Source organism: Equus quagga, chromosome 14 (assembly GCF_021613505.1).
Source record: "Equus quagga isolate Etosha38 chromosome 14, UCLA_HA_Equagga_1.0, whole genome shotgun sequence".
NCBI lineage: Eukaryota > Metazoa > Chordata > Mammalia > Perissodactyla > Equidae > Equus > Equus quagga.
This window is the reverse complement of record NC_060280.1, coordinates 20,985,391-21,009,432: the sequence shown is the minus strand read 5'-3', so window position 1 is coordinate 21,009,432 and position 24,042 is coordinate 20,985,391. Positions and strand designations below refer to the sequence as shown.

The following is a 24,042-nucleotide window of genomic DNA, read 5'->3' as shown; positions in this document are numbered from 1 at the left end:
TAAGAGTATTATAGTATATTAGCTCTTAAGATGGGTTTTTGATCCATTTGGATTAATTTTTGTAATGGTGTGAGGGAAGGTCCCTCTTCTGAACGTGGATATCCAATTGACCCAGCACTATTTATTGAAAGGACAATTCTAGACCCATTGAAAGTTCTTGCCACGATTTTTGAAAATCTGTTGATTGTAGACATGTGCTTTATTTCTGAACTCTCAGCTCTATTCCTTTGATTTGCACATCAACCCATAGGCCAGTACACATTGTTTTGATTACCCTTGCTTTGTAGTAAGTATTGAAATGGGAAATGTGATTTCTCCTGCTTTGTTCTCATTTTTCTAGATTGTTTTGGCTATATAGTGTCACTTAATTTCCACAAAATTTTAGAATCATCTTGCCAACTTCTACAAAGAAGCCAGTTGGGATTGTGATAGAGATGGTGTTGAATCCATAGATCATATGTGGAATATTGCCACCTTAACGTTATTAAAGATCCATGAATATGGGATGTTTTTTCATCTATTTAGTTTTCCTTTCTTTTCTTTCAGCAATGTTTTGTAATTTTTACAAGTTTTGCACTTTTTTGTTAAATTTATTCCTAAATATTTTACATTTTGATGCTATTGTAAATGAAATGGTTTTCTTAATTTCCTTTTTGGATTACTCATGGTTAGTACAAAGAAATGCAATTTATTTTTTACATTTATCTTGTATCCTACAAACTTGCTGAACTCATTAGTTCCTATAGTTTTTTCGTGTATTTCTATGTTTTTCTATACGTATGTATTTTTTATATGCAACATTGTGTTGTCTGCAAATACAGATAGTTGTACTTCCTTACCAACCTGGATGACTTTTATTTCATTTTCTCCCTAACTGCTCTGGGTAGAAGTTCTAGTACAATGTTGAATAAAATTGGCAAGAGCAGACATCTTTCTCTTGTTCCTGATATTAGAGGGAAAGCATCCAGTCTTTGCCATTAAGTATGATGTTAGCTGTAGGTCTTTCATAGATATTTGCCTTTTATTAGGATTAAGAAGTTCCTTTCTATTAACAGTTTTTTGAGCGTCTCTAGCATGAGTGGCTATTGGATTTTGTCAAATGCTTTATCTACCTATATTGAGATGATCATATGGTTTTGGGTTTTTATTATATTAAATAGTGTAAGCATAGTTTATTTCCAGATGTTAAACCAACCTTGCTTTCCTGGGATAAATCCCACTTAGTCATGTGTAAAATTCCTTTTGCATGTTGCTGAAATCATTGTGCTACTATTTTGTTAAGGATTTTCCTGTATGTGTTCCTAATAGATATTAGCCTGTATTTCTTTCCTTGTGATGTCTTTGTATGGTTTTAGAATCATGGTAATGATGGCCTCATAGAACTGTTCCATTCCATCTGATTTCTTGGAAAAGTTTGTGAGGAGTGGATACTTAATTCTTCCTTAAGTGTTTAGCAGAATTCAGTAGTGAAGCCATTTGTGTCTGGGCTCTTCTTTATGGATAGTTTCTTTGCTTAATAATTCAGTCTCATTAATTGTTTTAAGTCTATCCAGATTGTCTATCTCTCCTTGAGTCAGTTTTGGTAGCTTGTGACTTCCTAGGAATTTGTCCATTTCTGCTGTCATCTAATTAATTGGTATACAGTTTTTCACAGTATTCTTTTCTGATATTTTTTATTTCGGTAAGATGGTAATAATGTCATCTCTTTCATTTCTGATTCTAGCTATTTGAGATTTCTCTCTCTTTTTTTAAGACTTTATTTTTTTAGAGCAGGTTTAAGTTCATAGCAAAATTGGGAGGAATGTGCAGAAACGTCCCATTACTTTCTGTCCCTAAATATGCATAGCCTAGTTCATTATTGACATACTCCACCAGTGTGGAGCATTTGTTACAACTAGTGAACGTACAGTGACACATCATAATCACCCAAAGCCCATAGTTAAGATTAGGGTTCACACTTGATGTGGTACAATTATGAGTTTGGACAAATGTATAATGACATATAGGCATCACTGTAGTATCATAAAGAGTATTTTCAGTGCCCTAAAAGTCTTCTGTTTTCCATCTATTCATCCCAACTCCACCCCATAATCCTGGTGATCACAGATTTTTTTACCATGTTCATAGTTCAGCCTTTCTTCTCTCTTTTTTTCTTGGTCAGTTTCGCTAAAGGCGTAACAATTTTGTTGATCATTTCAAAGGATCAGTTTTACTTTCAATGACTTTATTGTTTTCTATTCTCTATGTTATTAATTTCCATTCTAAGGCCAGCTTTATTCCTAATACTCATAAACTAGAAACATTCCCGGTTTTATTTAGTCAAAGAATAGTTAAGCAAACTGGTATACTCACACAATGAAATATTATCAACAAAGGAAAACAAGTTATAGACTCACCCAAAAATATAAATACATTTATAAATATTGTGCTAATTAATTAAAAGAACCTTTCAAAAAGGAGGGCATATCATATGATTCCATTTATATGCAATTCTAGAATCTGAAAAACTAAGCTATAGTGAAAAAATAATTGGAATAATGGGTATCTGTGTTGTGGGAGCTAGCACTGTCTGTGGAGGGGAATGTGGGAAGTTCCTGGGCTGATGTTAATTATCTATACTATGAGAGGTGTTTGAGTTACACAGGTTGATGCATTTGCCATAACATAATGATAGTACACTTAAGATGTGCACATTTCACTTTAAGTAAAGTTGCATAAAATTGCATAGAATAAAACATGTAAAAGTATTGAACTCTAGTTATTGATATGTGTACAGAAATTTTTATGGAAAGTGTACTGATGTCTGTAATTTCCTTTGATATGATCATAAAATAAGATAGATTCTGTATAGATAAACTTCAAAGATATATGCGATAAAGCAAATATAGACAAATCTTAATGGGTGGCATGATGTATCTTCCAAAAATGATGACAGCCATAATTCTAGTCCCACATACTCTTCCAGAATTTTGTCACTGTCCCATCAAGAAATGGAGTCTATTTCTCTCTCCTAGAACCTGGGCAGTTCTTTGGATGCCTGAATGAAAAGAAGGCAGTGCATTGAGATAGGGCATTATACTAGATAGCCTCCTTCAGAGAAACAGACCAATAGGATATATATAGATACATATTAGAGGAGATTTATACAGAAATTAGTTATCTCTCACAGGTATGGAGGCAGAGAAGTCCCACAATCTGCCATCTGAAAACCGGAGAACCAGGGAACCTGATGGCATAATTCCATCCAAGGCCAAAGACCCAAAACCAAGGAGGCTTCTGGTGTAAGTTCAATAGTCCCAAACTGAAGAACTAGGGCCTCTGACATCTGAGGGCAGATGTTTGATGTCTGAACTCAAGAAGAGAGAGAGAACTCACTCTTCCTAGGTCTTTTGGCTCTGTTTGGGCCGTCAATGGATTTGATGATACCTGCCCACACTGGTGAGGGTGGATCTTCTTTATTCAGTCTACTGATTCCAATGCTAATCTCTTCTGGAAACATCTTCATAGACACACCCAGAAATCATGTTTTGCCAGTTATCTGGGCATCTTTTAGTCCAGTCAAGTTGACATATAAAATTCGTCATCACAGGCATAAAAGTTGGTATAGCATTGACTTGGCTCTCAGGTAATACTCACCAGTGGAACCCAGTCACCTTGCCCACACAGAAAGGTTGAATCTCTGTTTAAGTTCTCAGACAATAGCCAGCATCAACAACCAGACACGAGAGTGAACAAAATATTTGATACCTCTGTTATCCCTACTAACTTCTGTCTATATGAATTGTTTAAATCCACTCAGCTTTGGGACAGTTCATTGTCCACCAGTAGATAACCAGAACAATCTAGGTAGAGGATATACAGATGCTGACAGTATAATTGTTTTAGCATGGCTTTATGTTTTATAATTTTAATAATGAAATATTGGAAAAATTTTGAGTGGTCATGAAGTAATTGGGGATTTCAGTTACAGTGGATTTTCCTCTCCAGCAAGGCCTTCCATGGAAGAGTTACTTCCTGATGAAGCGGTCACAACAAACATTCTGTGTGTCCATTTTCTTTTCTACCTTTCTTCTGATGGATTCCTTGGGAAACAGGGCAGAGGACCTGATTCCCTGTATACGGGACAGAAGATATGTGGGTCTTGGCAAATTTTCAGAACTATAAAATCCATGGTATTGAGGAGGAAGGAAAATATACCTGAGGGAATCATTCATGAAAAACGTATTTGTACAACTTGAATTTTAATTAGGATTTATTTTGTGTCCTACCATATGATCTATTCTGAAGAATGTTCTGTGTGCACTTGGGAAGTGCACTGCTGCTATTAGATGGAATATTCTATATATGTCTGTTGGTCTCTGTATGTCTATTTGGTCTAATGTATAGTTCAAGTTCAACGTTTCCTTGTTGATTTTCTGTCTGGATGATCTATCCATTATTGAAAGTAAAGTATTGAAGTTTCCTAGTATTTTTGTATTGTTGTCTATTCCTCCCTTCACATCTGTTAATATTTGCCTAATATATTTAGGTGCTCCAATGTTGGATGCGTATATCCTTATGATGGTTATATCTTCTCCATGAACTGACCCCATTATCATTATATAATGACCTTATTTGTCTCTTATTACCATTTTTGGTGTAACGTATATTTTGTCTAAGTAAAGCTACCCTTGTTTTCTCTTGGTTTCCACTTGCATGTAATATCTTTTTCCAACCCTTCACTTTGAGCCTATGTGGGTCCTTAAATCTGTAGTGAGTCTCATAGGCAGCATATAGTTGAGTCTTAGTTTTTATCCATCCAGCCACTCTGTGACTTTAATTCATAAATTCCATCTATTTACATTTAAAATTATTATTGATATGTAAGAACTTACTAATGCCATCTTATTAATTGCTGCCTGGCAGTTTTCTACTTCAATTGTTTCTTGTTTCTTCTCTTTCTGCCTAACCTTGTAAATTGGGGTCTTCCTGTGATGGTGTGCTCTGTTTCCTCTTTCTTTATCTTTTGTGCACCTACCCTAGGTTTTTGCTTTTTTGGTGACCATGAGGCTTACCTAAAAGATCTTATAGATAAAACAGTCCACTTTATACTGATAGCAATTTAGCTTCTTTCAAATACAAAAGTTCCACAATTTATTGCCCCCTTTATATTTTTGATGTCATAATTTACCTCTTTTATGTTTTTGTTTTTTGGTGAGGAGGATTGGCCCTGAGCTAACATCTGTTGCCAATCCTCCTCTTTTTGCTCAAGGAAGATTGTCCTTGAGCTAACCTCCATGCTAATCTTCCTCTATTTTGTATGTGGGATGCTGACACAGAATGGCATAATGAGTGGTGTGTAGGTCTGCACCCAGGATCCAAACTTGCAAACTCCAGGCTGCCAAAGTGGATCACATGAACTCAACCACTACACTACCAGGCAAGTCCTACAATTTACCTCTTTTTATATTGTGTATTCATTTACAAATTATAGGAGCTATAGTTATTTTAATACTCCTTTTCTTTAACCTTTATCCTATAGTTAAGTGGGTAGTACACCATCTTATTACAGAATTAGAGTTTTCTAAATCTGACTGTATATTTACCTTTACCAGTGTGTTGTATACTTTCACACATTTTCATGTCACTGATTAGTGCCTTTTTATTTCAAAACTGTTTTCAGCATTTCTTGCAAGGTAGGTCTAGTGGTGATGAACTCCCTTAGATTTTGTTTATCTGGGAAATTCTTTCTCTCTCCTTCATTTCTAAAGGATAACTTTGGTGGATAGAGTATTCTTGACTGGGAATTTTTCTGTTTCAACATTTTGAATACATCATTCCACTGTCTCCTGGACTGTAGGGTCTGCTGAAAAGTCTACTGATAGCCTAATGGGGGTTTCTTTGTAGGTTACAATCTTTTTTCTGTATTCTTTTAGAATTATCTCTTTATCTTTGTTTTTGACAGTTTCATTATAATGTGCCTTGGATAAGATCTTTTTGCGTTGAGACAACTAGGTGATCTATTATCTTTGTGAACTTGGATGTCCAAGTATCTCATCAGGTTTGGCAAATTCTCAGTTATTCTTCAAATAAACTTTCTGCTCCCCTCTCCCTCTCTTCTCTCTCTGGAGCAACAATTATTCCAGCATTTGTACATTTGATGGAGTCTCAAAAATAACATAGGCTTTCTTTGCTCTTTTTCATTCTTTTTAATTAGTTCTCCTCTGATTGGGTTATTTCTGTCTCCTATTTGGTCTACTTTGCTATAAGTGCTCTCTATTGCATCTTTCATTTCATTCATTGAATTCTTCAGCTCCAGCTTCATGTTGGGTTCTTTGTTACGATACCTATCTCTTGGTTAAATTTCTTATTTTTTCATGCATGCTTTTCCTGATTTCATTGACTTGTCTCTCTGTGTTTTCTTGTAACCTGTTGAGTTTCCTCAAAACTGCTATTTTGAATTCTTTATCAGTGTTATCACAATATTCTGTGCCATTGAGTTCAGTTACTGAAGAATTATTGTTATCTTTTGGTGATGGCATATTTACTTTATGTTTCATATTTCCTGTAATTTTATGTTGCTGTTTTCACATTTGAAGTAGTGGACACCTCCTTGTATCTTTACTACATGCCTTCAGGTGGGATATATTGTTTGTCGGTTCTGTTACATCTGGGGTTCTCTCTGACCTTGTATGGACACACCTGCTCCACATCTCTTGTTCCTCCTTGAGACAGAATTCTTAAACTGTTATGTTTCTCTGGTTCTTAAGACTCACCAAGCTGGCTGCTGGAAACTCTCTTTTGTTTTCCAGAGGTAGTGCTACAGTTCAAGTTTCTGGTTTCTTCCTTGCCTACAGACCCTGTTCTGGTTTTCTGAGAGCACACCATTTACTAGAGCTTCTCTCACTGTACCCAGGAATGCACACAAGAAGCTAGCTGCAGAATTTGGAGGAGATGTGGGTTTACCACTTGGGGTGTTGAGAGTGCCACAGGCCCAGTGATGGGATCCTCAGGTGAAGTTCTCTCAGTCTCATGGGTAAACTTCCTGCTGAAGTACTGAGCACAGTCAGCTCAACTGCATCCCCTTAATGCCTTTTCATATTCTTATCTGCCTGTTTCCTGATCTCTCCCTACCCCCAGGGATGGAGATCCTAACTCTTTTTAAATGGGTTTCTCCAGCAAATTCCTTCATTCCTTGGGAAGCCGAGCACTCTCTCACTGATCTCCCTTTCCTTCCCAGGAGAGGATGCCAGCTAGTTCAGCTCCAAGCAGTAACACCTTGGGGAAGGGGTGGCACTGGTAAAATTCCTCTTACAGTCTCCAATGCGTCAAAACTCATATATATATATATATATATATATATATATATATATATGCACACACACTTTTTTTTTTTTGCTCAAGCAGCATGCAGGAATGCCCCCTCTGGAAGGGTGGACTTCTGCAAAATCTGATTCATCTGTGAGTTTCTGCTCAAGGTAGCACTCTCCAGATTTTCCTGATCACGGCTGAGAGAGGTTGGGGCAGAGTCACTGGATCCTTCTGGTTTTGCAACCCGTATTGAGGTCTTTCTGCCCAATACTGGATGCATGGGTGGGCAATACTCCTCCAAGATTCCTTGGTATATGGTGCTGGGTCTCACAGCTCCCCCTAACGCACTTGTGTATGTGGATTGATGCCCAGTTAATTGTTTAAAAAGAGGAAAAAAGGAGGGACATATCACACTGCCATGAAGCTGACATCACTCTGAATTCAAAGGTTTGGACAGAATTATTGCTGATGATTAAACAGAAAAATCACATTTAACTTGTATTAAGATTAATCTGATATTTAAATTTTATTAAAGAAAAAATTTTGTTCCTATAAATATTATCCCCTTTTTATCAAAATTATTCTCATAGGAAAAAAACTGGGAGAATAAACACAAAGAGGTCTCTAATAATACAAAAAATTTAAATTTTATGAATGAAATTAGGTGTCGTTTAGAGACAGCATTTTCACAGTTGAACTACCAGCATGACTGATTCACTCTTTAGATTATCTGTACAGCATGGACACCATCTCTTTCAAAGGGCAAGATCTCAGATGGTAACACTACTATATTTCCCATTCAAAGAGTTTCAATGCTTCCAGCTCTTAATTGCAAAGACTGCATTCAAACAGCACAGAGAATCCTGGAACAGATTTGTAATTACAGATGGAAGAAATGGTGGGTGAAGTAAGGATAAAACAAAATTTTTTGCTAGATGCTCCTAAATTAGTGAATCCATATTTATTCTCTAAACTGAAAATTTTCTTGGGAATAACAAAATGAAATTTGTGACTCTAGAATACTATGAATATACACTGAAATTTACTTAGTACATTATCTGTTCATCTGCAGAATAAGTCCTCCTTAAACAGTGTTTATTAATAAAACCAAATTGGTTCAGGACCACTACTGTGTTCTAGCCATCAATTTTCTCATGGCCTCTTTAACCTCCTTGTTCCTCAAACTGTAGATGAGGGGATTCAACATGGGGATCACGACCATGTAGAATACAGACACCACTTTGTTTTGTTCTGTTGAGTAGCTGGACTTGGGCATCACATAAATGAATGTAATGGTCCCATAGAACAGAGTGACTGTTAAGAGGTGGGAGGTGCAGGTAGAGAAGGCTTTGTGCCGCCCCACAGTACAGTGCATCTTCAGGATGGAGAAAAGTATGGAGACATAAGACAGAACAATGATAAACACAGTGACCACAATGATGGAGCCAGAAGAGATGGCTGGAATTATCTCAGAAGTAAATTCATGAGAACAAGAAAGTTTCAAAAGTGGTGAATAGTCACAGAAAAAGTGATTGACTTTATTTGGTCCACAGAAGGACAGACTTAATAAACAGCTAGCAAATGTCCAAGCATTCACACATCCACCCAGGTAGGATATTCCCACTAAGAGAACGTAGATTCTGGGGGACACGTGGGTGGAGTAGAGCAGTGGTGAGCAGATGGCCACATAGCGATCATAGGCCATGGCAGCCAGCAGAAAGCACTCAGCTGTCCCAAATGTGACTCCAGAACAAAGTTGAGCAACACAGCCAGCAACAGAGAGAGTAGTTCCTCTTCTGAGGAGGCCCACAAGCATTACAGGTGTGACTGATGAGGAGTATCCGATGTCTACAAAGGCCAAATGGCAGAGGAAAAGATACATTGGGATATGAAGCTGAGGGCTGCTTCTGATTAATATGATTATGATGACATTGCCTACTAAAGTGACCACATAGACTCCTAGAAACACAATAAATAAAATGGCACAAACTGTAGTATCCTCTGTTAACCCCAAAAGAATGAACTCTGCCACAGTTGTGTAGTTTCCAGTCCCCATCTACACCAGGAATGATGCCCACTGAAAAAAGATCAAGTGAATATCAGAATGGAAGTAAATATCATAATTTGTATACTTATTTTTTAAATGGCTATATAATAGAAATTATAAAGCATAGACACTAGAGTGGAAATTTGGTAGGAATTGATTTTATACATAATAGCTCATGTAAAACTTGAAGTGTATATATTCATTGACATAAGGCCAGGAATATTCAGATTAAAAATGGTTAACCTAAACTTAATTCATATTTGCATTATGTAGGTAGTTTGGAAGTTCCTTCAACAATAGATATCAACTAATATTTCAGAATAATGTTTCTACTTCAAATATTCAAAGTCAAGAAGATTGAACACACACACACACACCCAGCATCACAGCCATGTGCTCACCCAGCTACATGTCATATTTTCACTCTTAACAGAAATGCTTGAATAACAGTATGTGTGAATTAACTGAGCAATAGTATGCCATGTTATGAACACCATATAATTATGAGTCTGAACTCCAAAGTCCTAGCTGCATTATCTTTATTCAGGACATGGCTAGCAACTTTAGTAACTAGGCGTAGACCCAAGACTGAATGAAAGTTTAAAATTTTAAAGAAAATTGATGTATATGACAGAAATTTGGAGTTGGTTATGAGTACCATTGTGGCATGGAAGCAAAGTGTTGTGAAAAAATGCATTAAGCTTTGGAGCCATCCAGACCTGGGATCAGATTCTGCCTTTGCCACTGACTACCCATGGAATCTTAGACAACTTACATCAACTCTTCAACTCTTCATTACTTTATTTGTTAAAAAATATATACCTCATAAGGTTCTTGGTTTGAACAAAATGATATCTGTGATAACACCAAGCATGGATCACAGAGGGAATTGGACGCTCAACAAATGATTATTTCCTTAGAATATTGAAACCTTAAATTGTAACACAAAAATGAGAAAAACATATTTCTATATCAATATAAAACAAAAATTATTACCTGCAGAAGTTTGTACCTCAACAATAAGAACAAATGAAAAGAATTGTCACTGTAAAGCGAGGCTACATTTATGAGATTTGAGGTCTTTTGGGATATAATCCCTCAAGTACGTTACTTGTTTGTGAAACTTCCACTGAAAACCCTCAAGATGGAGAAAGTTACAGGTACACAAGCTCATGTAACTATGTCTTGTCTACAAACATCTATACAGTTGTTGAGTATCCATCTTTTTTTTTAATGAAAACTTTTGATGTATTGCTAAAATCATTCCAGCTGTTTTGGGACTTAGAAGAATAAACATAGCGTAGCACATATTATTTCATTTTAAAACAGAAATCCTTCTGGGAAAAAATAAGAGCTTATGTTTTTTATATACTTCTAGATGATATCACCTTTTTAATTGAGTGTTTCATTTTGAGATAAATATAGATTCACACGCAGTTGTGGGAAATAATAATACAAAAATCCCTATACCTTTACTGAGATTTTACAAATGTTAATATCTTGCAAAACTATAGTACAGTATCACAACCAGGATAGTGAAAGTGATATAGATAGGATACAGATCCCTCATGTGGCCTGTTATAACCACAGTAAGGGCCCTTTAGTCTCCATTCCCTCCTTAACTTCTGGTAATCTCTAATCTGTTCTCCATTCCTAAAGCTTTATCTTTTCAAGAATTGTATCATTATGGTATAACCCTCTCTGTCTCTAGTAATTTGCCTTGTGCTGAAGACTATGCTGTCTGACGTTAAAATAACCATTCCTTTTTTCTTTCAATTAATATTTAAATGCTATATATTTTTCCCTCTTTCAACTTTCAACAAGCTTACATATTTCAATTGAATTTCTTGCAAATAGAATAGAACAGGTATGTTTTTTAATCCACTCTGCTAGAGAGGGCCCAAAAAGTAATAAGGGACATATCTGTGGAAACTAGAGAAAAGGTGATCTTTGTTATATAGTGGCAAGAGACCCAGCTGAGTTGTGTCCTACAGTTTTGTGGAAAGCAGAACTTGTAAGTGATGAACTTGGATATTTACCTGAGGAGATTTACAAGCAAAGTGCTGAAGGTGAAGCCTGGTTTCTTCTTACTGGCTATAGCAAGATGTCAGGAGACATAGATAATTTAAGAAAGAACAATTAGGCAAAAGGAAACAGGGCTTGATGATTTGGGAAATTCTCAGCCTATCTAGATTGCAAAAGATGTTAAAACTGTGATATTCACTGTTTGGAAAGTATGCACTAGGGAGAAAGTCAAGGGTGCCATAGGAAAATGCTTTGCTAGTGCTGAAGAGTTTAGGCCTGTTACTCATGAATTCCTCAGCAATCTCAGAAGAAGTCACGAATAGAGATGGGATTATCCAGGGAAGATTGGAGGAAGACCCTCTTGTATGCTGTTGTAAATACCATAATACACATGGGACACCAAAAGAGTTTTTTTAAATAATATATCATCAGACACATGGCCACTTAGAAAGAGACACAGACAGAAGTAAATGAAAGAAAGCTGTGAGACTTAAAATTCTGTAGGTAGGAAGCAGCCTGATAAAACGACTCAGTTTAAATATGTAGTATCCTTCAAGAAAAAGGAAGGATATCTTCAGTGAAAGAAACTGGCTCAGAGACTGAAACCTTGAAGCCAGGGTAAAAGCCATAGGCACAGAGGCTGGAGTTGTGTGCACAGAGATCTGAGCTACAGAAGCATAGGATACAGCATTGAGCCCCAGAAGACTATTCCTAAGCCTTGGAATCTAATGGATTTGTGGGATTTTTGGTGCTCAGTTTCAAATTTGCTTGGTATTGGTGACTCTTTCCTTCTTTCCAATAAGTCATAAAAACAATACCTGACCTCATAGAACTTACATTCTAGTATTCTAGTGATGGAAAATAATAAAAAACTATATAACTGAATGAAGTAAGCAAACAAATCAAGTTAAAGTTTGGGGTAGGAGCTTTTCAGGTAGCTTTTGCTTCCTTCAGATTCACATGAATAATTTAAAAATCCATGAGAAGAATGAGCCACTGAAGATAGAGAAGAGTAACAAAACATTAAAATGATTATATGTATCTGGGACTAGCAAGTGGGAAATAAACTGGCAAAATTTGTTAGTTCTGAATGCTATCCTCTAAACTCCCTCTTTGGAGAATCTATCCTAGAGATAATAATAACAAGAATATAAATATACACATAAAATATCTTCACTACGTGATTGTTTAAATAGTAGAAATACTGCAAGGGGTCCAGTGTGCATCAATAAGGGAAAGGTTAAAAAAATTATGATACTGTCATTCTATGGGCTCCTATGTAACCACTGAAATGATGAAATGGCTCTCTATATTGAGCCTCTGAAACAAGGCCATGATATAGTCTTGTATTGTTCCTTTCCACAATCTCTAATGTATTTTTCCATAACTTCCTGTTAATGTTTTGTAACCTTCTGCTCTTGTTTTGTGTATGTAGTACTTTCTCCTGAATCATTATATTTATTTCAGTGCACAGTCTTGTTATGGTAGCTTTACAAGTTCTATTTCTTTGAGTTTATGTCTGTTGTCATTTGAATTTCTTGTCACTTTTGTGTGATTCTGGAAATCCTAAAGTATTTTGGGAATATATATTATAAGCACATCTTTATAACTGAAATTTTCTTCTAAACTGCCCACTGATTCTGTTTGTACAACCCACAAGAAAAGTACAAAGGCAGTGGTATTCCTCCTTGTTTTCAGTTAGAGAGGAAAGCGGGAAAGAGGTTTATCCAGGCATTGTACCTCAGTTGCTTGTCTTCTGGGCTTTACTGCCTTCCATTGACTCTGCAAAAAACAACTCCTTCCTGTTTGGAGACATACACCCCAATCAGTGCTCTCTCTCCCCCTGGAAGAGGTATTAGGCTAGAAACAGGAGTAAAATAGGCTGGCCTCCCTCCTCAAAGGACCACTACTTATACACTTGTTAGTTGTCTGGAGCCCCTCAAGCATCTATCCCCTTCTAACAGGAACATTCTTGGTATTTTAGCAAACCATTTATGTGATTTTTGATGTACACCAAAGTTCGAGAATTGCTATCTCAGTGTTCTCAATCTTGGCTGAACATGAGAGTCACCTGGAAAACTGAAATATGCTCATATCTGAATCTCATCCCAAAGATCCTGAATAATTGGTTTGTAGTATGGCCTGAGCATATGGATTAATAAAAGTTCCTCAAGTGATTTTATATGCAGGAAACTAAGCAAGCTATTGCTTTTGTCATTTTAATTTGTATAGCTGGAAAATCTCTGTATGCAGAGTCCCCTCTGTTCTGACTCAGATGTCTGTTTAGTGGGAATTCTTCCTGGTGTCAAAGATCATTGACCAACATTATCACTCCCCTAAGATAATGCAATTCATGCATCCCTTTTCAGGCTTTCATGATTATTTCATAGGGAAATCTATGAGAAAGTCTGATATAAGTGTTACTCACCTGCTGTTATTATAATCCAAAACTCTTAAATTGATACTTGAGGTGGACTATGAAGTAATTTTATAGATTGGAAAAGTAGTTTATTCATTCATTCATTTAGCAGATATTTAATGAATATTAACAGTGTTTCATACTGTTTCAACAAAACTTCCAGGTTTCCTTTGTTCCTTCATATCTTAATGTGTGGTTGGGAAGATATATATTTTATTTCTAGTATTCTAAGATTAAATTATGACAAAGAGCAGTAGAGTTTACATAACCCTTGTCAAATTTATAAATGTATATATCATCTGTGCCATGTTAGTCCTTCTTTTTGATAAGAATAGAAAATATTTGGGGAGGTGATGTTAGCAAATGGCAGAGAAAGAAGTCTCATCCCTTAGTCCCAGAAAGGAACACCTTATTTTTGAACAATTACTAACAAAAATATCTTTATGAGATGTCCACAGTCCAGTAAAGAAGTTGTCCTACCCTAGAAAAGCACAAAACCAAGTAAAGTCACATTGAAATGGGTTAGAAGAGCAATTTTACTTTCCCCATGTTGACCCTTTCCACACACTGTCACAACTCAGTGCTGACAAAAGTCACCACAGCCCACAACTGCTCATTCTTGGGAAAGGAGAAACCGGAGCCCACAACTGCTCATTCTTGGGAAAGGAGAAACTGGAACATGTATCCAACCTCCTGGTCTTTCACTGAGCTGCTTGAGGGTTTGGTTTCCATCTTGCTTCATCCACAGAACTGATGGAACTAGCATAGCTTGGTGGGGACAGGTAAGAACAAAAGAAAAGGGGTAGGCAGATGGCTGCAATTTGTATAGCTCTGCATTATTGGGAGAAGGTGCAGAAGCTGAGGCTGCTCCCTTAGGAGGGAAGGAGAGGAGTAGAGTGTACCTCCACATTCCAGCCATTCAACATGATCCTGAAATGTCCAATCTCTGTCTCTCCATACCTGGACCATTGACAAAGAGTACATACTTTGCTTGGGCAGCTAATAACACAGGAGAAGTTGTGAGATATTTCATTTTCCCAGTACAGTTCTGCTAAATTAGGACAAGGTAAATAAATAGAAGTTTATTCTCCATGAAGGAAGATTGAAGTAAAGCATGCATACAATTTCCTGACCTATGGTACTTTGGTAAGACAGAAGAGGGAGCCAGAAAAGACAAAGCAATAGTAAAAGTTTGAGAGTCTTCCAGAATCTCCAGCCAGGCTGATTGGCAAAAGTCTTCCCTGGTTACAGCCAGTCCATACAGACTGGAAGAGAGAATTGTTTGCTAAATTCACAGAAAGAAGCAAAGGTATGAGGAACATGAAGAATCAGAGAAACGTGAGACAATCAAAGAAACAAAATATATCTCCAGTAATTGACCCTAAAAAAGTGGAGATCCATGTATTGCCAGACAATAGTTCAAAATAATCATGTTAAAGAGGATCAGTAAGGTTGAAGACAACACCGATAGACAGTTTAAATATCAGAAAAAAATTAACAAAATGAGGTTACCAATAAAGAGATAGAGAACATAAAATAGAATAGAAGCAAACAGAAATTCTGAAGCAGAAGAATACAATAACAACTGAAAAATTCAATACAGGGATTCAACAGCAGATTTGACCAAGAAGGAAAAAGAATAACTGAACTCAAATTCAGGTCACTTAAAATTATCTAGTCAAGAATCACAAAAATACAAAAGGAAAAGATTGAAGAAAGCCTAATGGACTTGTGGGACACCTGAAAGGGAATCAATATGTGCAGAAGGAAAATAGAAAGAAAAGGAGGCAGAAAGATTAATTAAATACTAATAACAAAAAAGTTCTCAATTCTGGAAACGAAATTGAGCATCCAGATTCATGAAGCCCAAAAGGTTTCCAAATATGAAATAATCTAAAGTATCTATACTATGACACGTTACAATCAAATTGTAAAAGTGAAGACTAAGAGAGAATTCTGAAAGCAGCAAGAGAAAAGCAGCCCATCACATACAGGGGCGCACCCCTAAAAATGTCAGCAGATTTCTCAGCAGAAATTTTGCATGCCAGAAGGGAAAGGGATGATATATTCAAAGTGCTGAAAGGAAAAAACTGTCAACCAAGAATACAATACCTGGCAAAACTGTCCTTAAAAATAAAGGAGAGATATAGCCTTTCCAGACAAACAAAAGTTGTGGGAATTTAGTGGCACTAGGTTCACCCTAGAAGAAATACTACAGGGATTTCTTCAAGTTGAAACAAAAAGAAACTAAAGAGCAACACAAATGCATATGAAGTATAAAACTCACTGGTAGAGGTAAATATATAGACAAAGAATACTGTAATATTATAAAGGTGGTATATTAATCATTTTTCATCATGGTATAAAAGTTAAAAGACAAAAATGTCAAAAATAACTATAAAACCATGTTAATGGATACACAATAAAATGGATAGCATTTGTTAAATCAGTAACACAAGGTTTAGAGGGGAGAAATTAAAATATAGAGGGTTTGTATACAATTGAAGTTAAGTTTATAAGAGCTTAAAATACACTATTATAACTCTAAGATCTTTATATGTAAACTTCATGGTAACTACAAAGAAACCACATATAGAAGATACATAAAAAGTAAAAAGAATGGAATCAAAGCATATTAACACAACAAATCACAAAGGAAGTTAGCAAAAGAGAAAAAGATGGACAAAAGACGCAGAAAGAAGAAAACAATTAAAAAATGGCAACAGTAAGACCTTACATATCAACAGTTACTTTAAACAAAAGTGGATTAAACTCCCTCAGTGAAGAGAGATAAAGTAGCTGAATGGAATGAAAAGCAAGATGGAGCAAGATGCTGTGTACAAGAGAAACCCCTTAAATTTAAGGACAATCATAGGCTGAAAGTGAAGGGATGGCAAAAGATATCCAATGAAATAGTAGCCAAAAGAGAGCAGAGGTGGCTATACTTACCAGACAAAACAGACTAAGTAAAAAATTTCACGAGAGACAAAGGGGGAAATTTTATAATGATAAAAGGGTCAATCCCCTAGGAAGATATAACAATTATAAGTATAATGCACCTAACATCAGAGAACCTAAATATATAAAGCAAACATTGACAAAACAGAATGGAAGAATAAACATAAATACAATAATAGTAGGAGACTTGAATACTCCACTGTCAATAACGGATAGAACATCCATACAGGAAATCAATAAAGAAATAGCAGACTTACACAACACGACAGACCAAATGAATCTAATACACATACAGAACTCTCCATCCAATAGCAGTAGGAAACACATTCTTCTCAAGTAAATGCAGCTAATTCTTCAGGATAGAGCTTATATTGGTCACAAACAAGTTTAACAAACTTAAGAAGATTAAATCGTACTGAGTATCTTTTCTGACCACAATGGAATGAAAATAAAAACAAGGATGAGAATAAAAACTGGAAAATCCATGAATATATGGAAATTAAACAACACAGAGTTGAACAACAAATGGATCAAAAAGAAATTAAAAGTGAAATTAGGATATATCTTGAGACAAATGAAAATGAAAACACAACATACCAAAATTTATGAGGAGCAGCAAAGGCAGTACTATGAGGAAAGTTTATAGTGATAAATGATTCATTCAGAGAAAAGAAAGGTCTCAAATAAGCAACTTAACTTTACATCTCAAGAAACTACAAAAAGAAAAACAGACTAAGCCCAAAGCTAGCAGAAGGAAGAAAGTAACAAAGATTACAGTTGAAATAAATAAATTAGAAAAACTCAATGGGACTAAGAGTTCTGTTTTTGAAAAAATAAATAAAATTGACAGACCATTAGCTAGACTAACCAAGAATAAGGGAAAGAAGACTCAAATAAATAAAATTAGAAGTTAAAGAAGAGACATTACTAATTATATCACAGAAACAAAAAGAGTATCAGACTATCAGAAACAATTATAAACCAACAAATAGATAACCTGAAAGAAATGGATCAATTCCTAGAAACAGGCAACCTGAAAAGTCTGAATCTAAAGCCACAGAAAACCTGTAAGCAGATTGAAGGACTAATCAAAAATCTACCTACAAAGAAAAGCTCAGGACCAGATGTCTTCACTCATGAACTCTACCAAACAATTAAGGAAAAATAAACTCCAATCCTTCTCAAATTCTCCCAAAAAACTGAAGAAGAGGGACTGCTTCCAAATTCATTTTATGAGGACAGCAGTGCACTCATAGAAAGAAAGAAAAATATACCTCACTAAAGAAAACTAGAGGCCAATGTTCTTGATGTACCTTGTACATAGATGCAAAAATCCTTCACAAAATACTAGCAAATCTAATTCAACAGCACATTTTTAAAAAAATCATACACCATGACCAAGTGGGATTTATTCGTGGGATGCAAGGATGGTTCGCCACATGCAAATCAATTGATGCGATACGCCACATTAACAGAATGACGCATAAAAATCTCATGGTCATCTCAACATATGCAGTTAAATTATGTGACAAAATTTAACATCCTTTCATGATAAAAACTCAACAACAAGGTACAGAAGAAATTTACGTCAACAAAATAAAGGCCATATATGATAATCCCACAGCTGACATCATACTCAACAGTAAAACACTGAAAGCTTTCCTTATAAGCTTAGGACAAGGCGAGAATGCCCACTCTTGCCACTTTTATTAAACATAGAAGTCCTAGCCAGAGCAATTAGGAAAGAAAAATAAGTCGTTTAGGAAAGGAAGAGGCAAAATTGTCTCTACTTCCAGATGACATGATCTTATGTAGAAAACGATGAAGATTTTTAAAAAACAGTTAAAATTAATGAAAAAAACCATTAAAGCCACAGAATACAAAATTAATGAACAAATATCAGTCACTCTTCTAAACATTAAGAATGAACTATCTGAAAAGGAAATTAGGAAAACAACCCCGTTTACAATAGAATGAAAGAGAATAAAATCTTATGAACAAACTTAACTAAGAAGGTGAGAGATTTCTACTCTGAAAGCTCCAAAACATTGATGAAGGAAATTAAGTAAGACACCAATAAATAGAAAGTCACCTAGCCTTTATGGATCGGAGGAGTATTGACATATCCTGCTACTCACAGCCATATACCTATTCAATGCAATTGCTAACAAAATCCTTATGCACTTTCTTCAGAAGTTGATATATCAATTCTAAAATTTGATTGGAAACACAAAAGATCCCTAATAGACAAGGAAATCTTGAGAAATAAGTACAAAGTTGGAAGCATCACACTTCTTGATTTCAAATGTGTTAGAAAGCTACAATAATTAAAAGAGTATGGTATCAGTATAAAACATAGATATTTAGACCAATGAAATAGAACAGAGAGTCCAGAAATAAATTCACACATATACTGTCAAATGATCTTTGAGAAGAATGCCATGACTATAAAATGGGAAAAGAATAGTCTTTTCAATAAACAGTGTCAGAAAATGGATACCAACACGCAAAACAGTGAAGTCAGATCCTTATAGCATATGCAAACATCAACTCAAAATATATTAAAGACTTAATTAAGATCTGAAACTGTAAAAATCCTGGAAGAGAATATAGGGCGAAGCTTCATGACTTTAGTTTTGACAATGATTTCTTGCATATGACACCAAAAGCATAGGCAAAAATAAAAAGCAACAATAGATAAGTAGGACTACATTAAACTAAAAAGCCTGTGCAAAGCAAAGGAATCAATCAACAGAGGAAAGTCAACCTAGAGAATGACAGAAAATATTGGCAAACCATATATCTGATAACAGGTTAATTTCCAAAATATAGAGGGAACTCCTACAACTCAACAGCAAAAAAATCTAATAACCAATTAAAAAATGGACTTAAAATTAGAAAAGGTATTTTTCCAATGAAAGTCATTGACAGCCTTCCAATCAATAGGCAGCTGTGTGTGGCAGAGACACAAGAAAAATTTTACCTTTAACAGTGACAGAAGTTAAAATCAAAATTCTATGGAGTGTCTTCATACCACTTTTCTGCCCTCACCTCCCACAAGACTGGATTTTTAATGAAAAATAAAAATAGAAATATAATTTACCAAAGTGATCTAAGAAATGCGGATTGATTCTATTCAGTTGTGTACTGCAAAGCAAACCACATAACAGGCATACCTGCTAGAAAATGTCCTGGAAGTTTTGCTAAAAACCCAAAGTGCATTACAACAAAATGACCAGAATATGCCATCCTAGAATGACATCGTACCTCCAAAATTATTTGGACTCCAAGCTAGTCCATTATGTTATATTAGGCATCAGGAAAAGAACTTCAATGAGAAGTTCTTAAGAACTTAAAAATCATTGATATGTATTAAGAACTAATGATGTGGGGCCAGCCCCGTGGCTGAGTGGTTAAGTTCCTGTGCTCTGCTTCGGCGGCCCAGGGTTCGGATCCTAGGTGCCGACATGGCACTGCTCATTAGGCCATGTTAAGGCGGCATCCCACATGCCACAACCAGAAGGACTTACAACTAAAATATACAACTATGTACTGGGGGTATTTGGGGAGAAAGAAAAAAAGGAGAAAAAAAAAAAAAGAAGATTGGCAACAGTTGTTAGCTCAGGTGCCAATCTTTAAAAAAAAAAAAAAAAGAACTAGTGATATTATGAATCTCAACCCCCAATTATTACCATGGATAGGAACCCAGCAGAAGTTGCATGTTAAATTCATTTGTGTGGTCTAGTCATTGTCACGGTTATGACGTGATGCCACTTGATGGTGGTGCAGTGATGAAAAGGGGATTGCGCTAAAAGAAAAGTCAAAGTTCTTTTGGAAAATTTCACAGATGTCTCTAAATTTTTGTGTTATTTTCATTTTAAGTGATTTAAAGGATTGAATACCTTTATTCATTACAACAATAGTTTATTAAGCATTCCTGAGTACCAAGGTACTATTAGATCCCAAAAGCACTTGAAAAATGTGGCATCACAAAATCCAGTGGGTCAGAACAAAGCAATTTTATTTCTATTTTCCCTCCTAAATGCAGATCCTGAGTGGAAAAGAGAAAGATAAAGAGTGCTTTTGTGAGTAGAATCCAAGAGATATTTGGGCCCCATCTCTGTCATTTATGCAGATTCTCATAATAGAATCATTCTCATCACTCTTGACTACAGAACTTTAACTTCTGTCAAGTGCATGTAGCGTCCCTTTCTGAGGCTCTCCCATGAAGATTTGCCTGAAGTTCCCCAGGTTCCCTTGATTAAAGTCTAGGTGACATGAGTGCATATGGACCTTTTTACAATCATCTCAGAGTCTTAACCTCAAGAATCTCTGGAACTTTGAAAGAAACTTGCTGTGCACACCAGGAGGATGGGCAATCGTAACACAGTGTGCACACTCCTTCTGTAGAGTTTTCCCAGTTTCCCAGACCTGCATAATCTCCTCTTTGTGGTGATTTTCTTCTCCCAAGTGACCACCCTAACTGCAAATATGTCCATAAAGGTAGTCATCAAGCTCAGTCACAACCTTCACACCCCCACATACTTTTTCCTCTGTGGCCTATCCTTTTTAGAATTTTGTACCCTCACTTGTTAGTGGACTTGCTATCAGACAGCAAGGCCAATTCTCTTCCTAAGTGTGCCACACAGATTTTTTTCTCCTTAGGCTTAGAAGGCACTAACTGCTTCAACATGGCTGCTGTCTTCTATGACTCTTACACTAACATTCACAACTCACTGCATTTTTCCATCCAAATGAGGTATAACATCAATTTTCAGCTGATTTTGGCCTCTTGGATGGTTGGGTTCCTCATTTTTCTGTGCATTTCCATCACTATCCAACTTGTCTTTCTGTGACTCCAACACCATCCAGCACTTCTTCTGCAGCATCTCGCTTGTGGTATCCCTTGTTTGTGATTACGCTTTGTTTCATGAAATGGCTATTTTTATGCTCTCTGCCTTTGTGGTTGGTGGCAGCTTTATTTTAATTATGATTTCCTATGTCTTCATTGGGTCCATAGCTTTGAAGATGCCTCCTGCAAAGGGGAAGTATAAGGCCCTCTCAACTTGCTCCTCTCACCTCACTGTAGTGTGCATCCACTATGGATTTGCTTGCTTTGTTTACTTTAGGCCCAAGGACGGTGACTCATTCCATGAAGATATGCTGGTGTCTGTGACATATACAGTGCTGACACCTCTGCTTAATCCCAGAGTATAAGTCTAAGAAACAAAAACATGCAGAAGCTCTAGAGAGGATAGTAGACACTGCAAATGGATTTACCCCTAAGATAGTAAATAGAAGTACGCTGAACATCTAAAAATTTGTATCATGTCAATAAATAAAAGTGCATAAAGTGGAGTGCTTTCAATAAAAATCATCACTTCGAGTCCAAAGCAATTAAAATGCTATCTACTTACCTGATCTGTCATGGTATCACTATTTTTCTAGTACAAAAAGAACACAGTCTTAAAATATTTTTAATATGTGTGTGTGGATGTGTACTTGCACATATGTACATACCTGTGTTATGTATATACACAGATATGCATGCAGTAAAGGAATCAAAACGTGTTTTGGAACACAGCATTTTCATCACAATAGTTGGCTGAAACTTTCTGTTTCTGGATTGTAGTTTTAGTGTGAATTCCCAGAACTTTTTGATTAGTCTTATAGCTTGAATATTTTCTCTTATGGTTTTCTAAAGTTATGGTTTGTAGTTCCACATTTTACATTTCAGTCTATGATCTATTTTGAGTTAATCCTCGTATGACATGTGAGGTTTATGTCGAGGGTTTTCCATCCTCTATGGATGTCCAATTGCTCCGGCACCATTTTTGAAAAGACTTCCTTCTTTCAATGGATTGTTTTTGTTCCTTTTGAAAAAATAAGTCAGGGATACTTGTGTGGGTCTTTCTCCGGGTTCTTCCGTCAGCTTCATTGATCTGTGTGTCTGTTCTTCCACCCGTACCACACTGTCCTGATGACTGTAGCTATATAGCAAGCCTTAATATCAGTAGTTGCTTCCTCCCACTTTATTCTTCACCTTAAAGGTTATTTTAAGTATTTTAGGACCTTTCTTCTTTAGTAATGTAAGGATTTAGTGCTGTAAATTTCCCTCAGCACTGCTTTACCTGAATCTCACATGTTCTCATATGTTGCCTTTTAAAATTTTCAGTCTGTGTTCTATATATTTTTTTAAATACGGGAGTTCCAAGTTTTCTTTTCATTATTTACTTTCTGAACAGAGAATTTACTTTAGCCGTTACTTAAAGGTATAATTGTTGAGAACAAATTCTCTTAGCTTTTCTTCATTGGAGATATCTTTGTTTCTCCTTCATTCCTGAAGGCTATTTTGCCAGATATAGAATTTACATTTTAAAATTCTTTATTTCTTGAAAAATATTGTGCCATTTCTTTCTTGCCTTCATAGTTTCTTGAGAAACTTGCTGTATTTCACATTGCTTTTTTGAATAAATAATGATTCCTTTCTCTCTGGGGCTTTTAAGATTTTTCTTTTTTTAACTTCAGTGAGTGTATTTTCAGTTCTAGAATATTTGCTTGGCTTTTTTTATAACTTCTACTTCATGCTGATATTTTCTATTTTTTCATTTGTATAAAAATTTTAATGATAGCTTGTTGAAGCATTTATTTGATGGTTGTTTTAAAACCCTTCTCAGATAATTTCAACATCCTATTCCTCTTGGTGTTGCTATATGCTGTCTTTTCTCATTGAAGTTGTAATTTTTCTGATTCTTGGCATGACAAGTGACTTTTTATTGTTTCATAGACATTTAGGATATTATGAGGCTCTGGAACATATTCAATCTTTTTTTGGAAGGAAGTTCCCCCATTGAGGTGTTGCTGCAACCAGCAGGTGAGTGTGCGTGTTCAGCTACCTGTTAAGCACTATTGACAAATCTCTGGCAAAAAGAGAGTGCTGACTCACACCGCCTCCTTGCAGTTGAGTGAGATGGAAGTTCATCTCCCCCTTCTGCCCTGTTGTCTCCTTCCCAATGATAGTGTGACCATGACTTGTATGCCTCCTATCCTCCAAGAAAGATCAGCTCGTTGTTGGGCCTCAATGCCACTAGGGAAGGACATTGCAGAGAGCTGCTTCTCTCCGATGGGAAGGGGAAGTAGAGAGCTGGTTCACACTGCATTGTTGTTGCAGGATAGAGGTGGACACTTAGTTCCCCACCAGTCCACTTACAAAAGGTTGCAGGTGGGAATGTTAGCTGGGGAGCAGAGTACCATCTAGCTACACCTCAGACTCCCTCAAGACTCATTGCGGCCAGATGGCAGA

The 24,042-nt window shown here is 36.1% G+C and overlaps 1 protein-coding gene and 1 pseudogene across 1 annotated transcript; one reads left to right on the top strand and one right to left on the bottom strand.

The window, feature by feature from the left end:
* Window positions 1-8,416: 8,416 nt before the first annotated feature.
* Window positions 8,417-9,349, bottom strand: LOC124225277 (olfactory receptor 5P3-like). Its single transcript, XM_046637851.1, has one exon. The coding sequence runs from the start codon at window positions 9,344-9,346 to the stop codon at window positions 8,417-8,419; it is 930 nt and encodes a 309-aa protein (XP_046493807.1). The 5' UTR covers window positions 9,347-9,349.
* Window positions 9,350-17,745: 8,396 nt separating this feature from the next.
* On the top strand, window positions 17,746-21,956 carry LOC124252228 (olfactory receptor 10T2-like; annotated as a pseudogene).
* Window positions 21,957-24,042: the final 2,086 nt, after the last annotated feature.

Bases quoted from the DNA above. Each gene is read 5' to 3' on its own strand.
- LOC124225277 (XM_046637851.1), bottom strand. From the start codon at position 9,346: ATGGGGACTGGAAACTACACAACTGTGGCAGAGTTCATTCTTTTGGGG.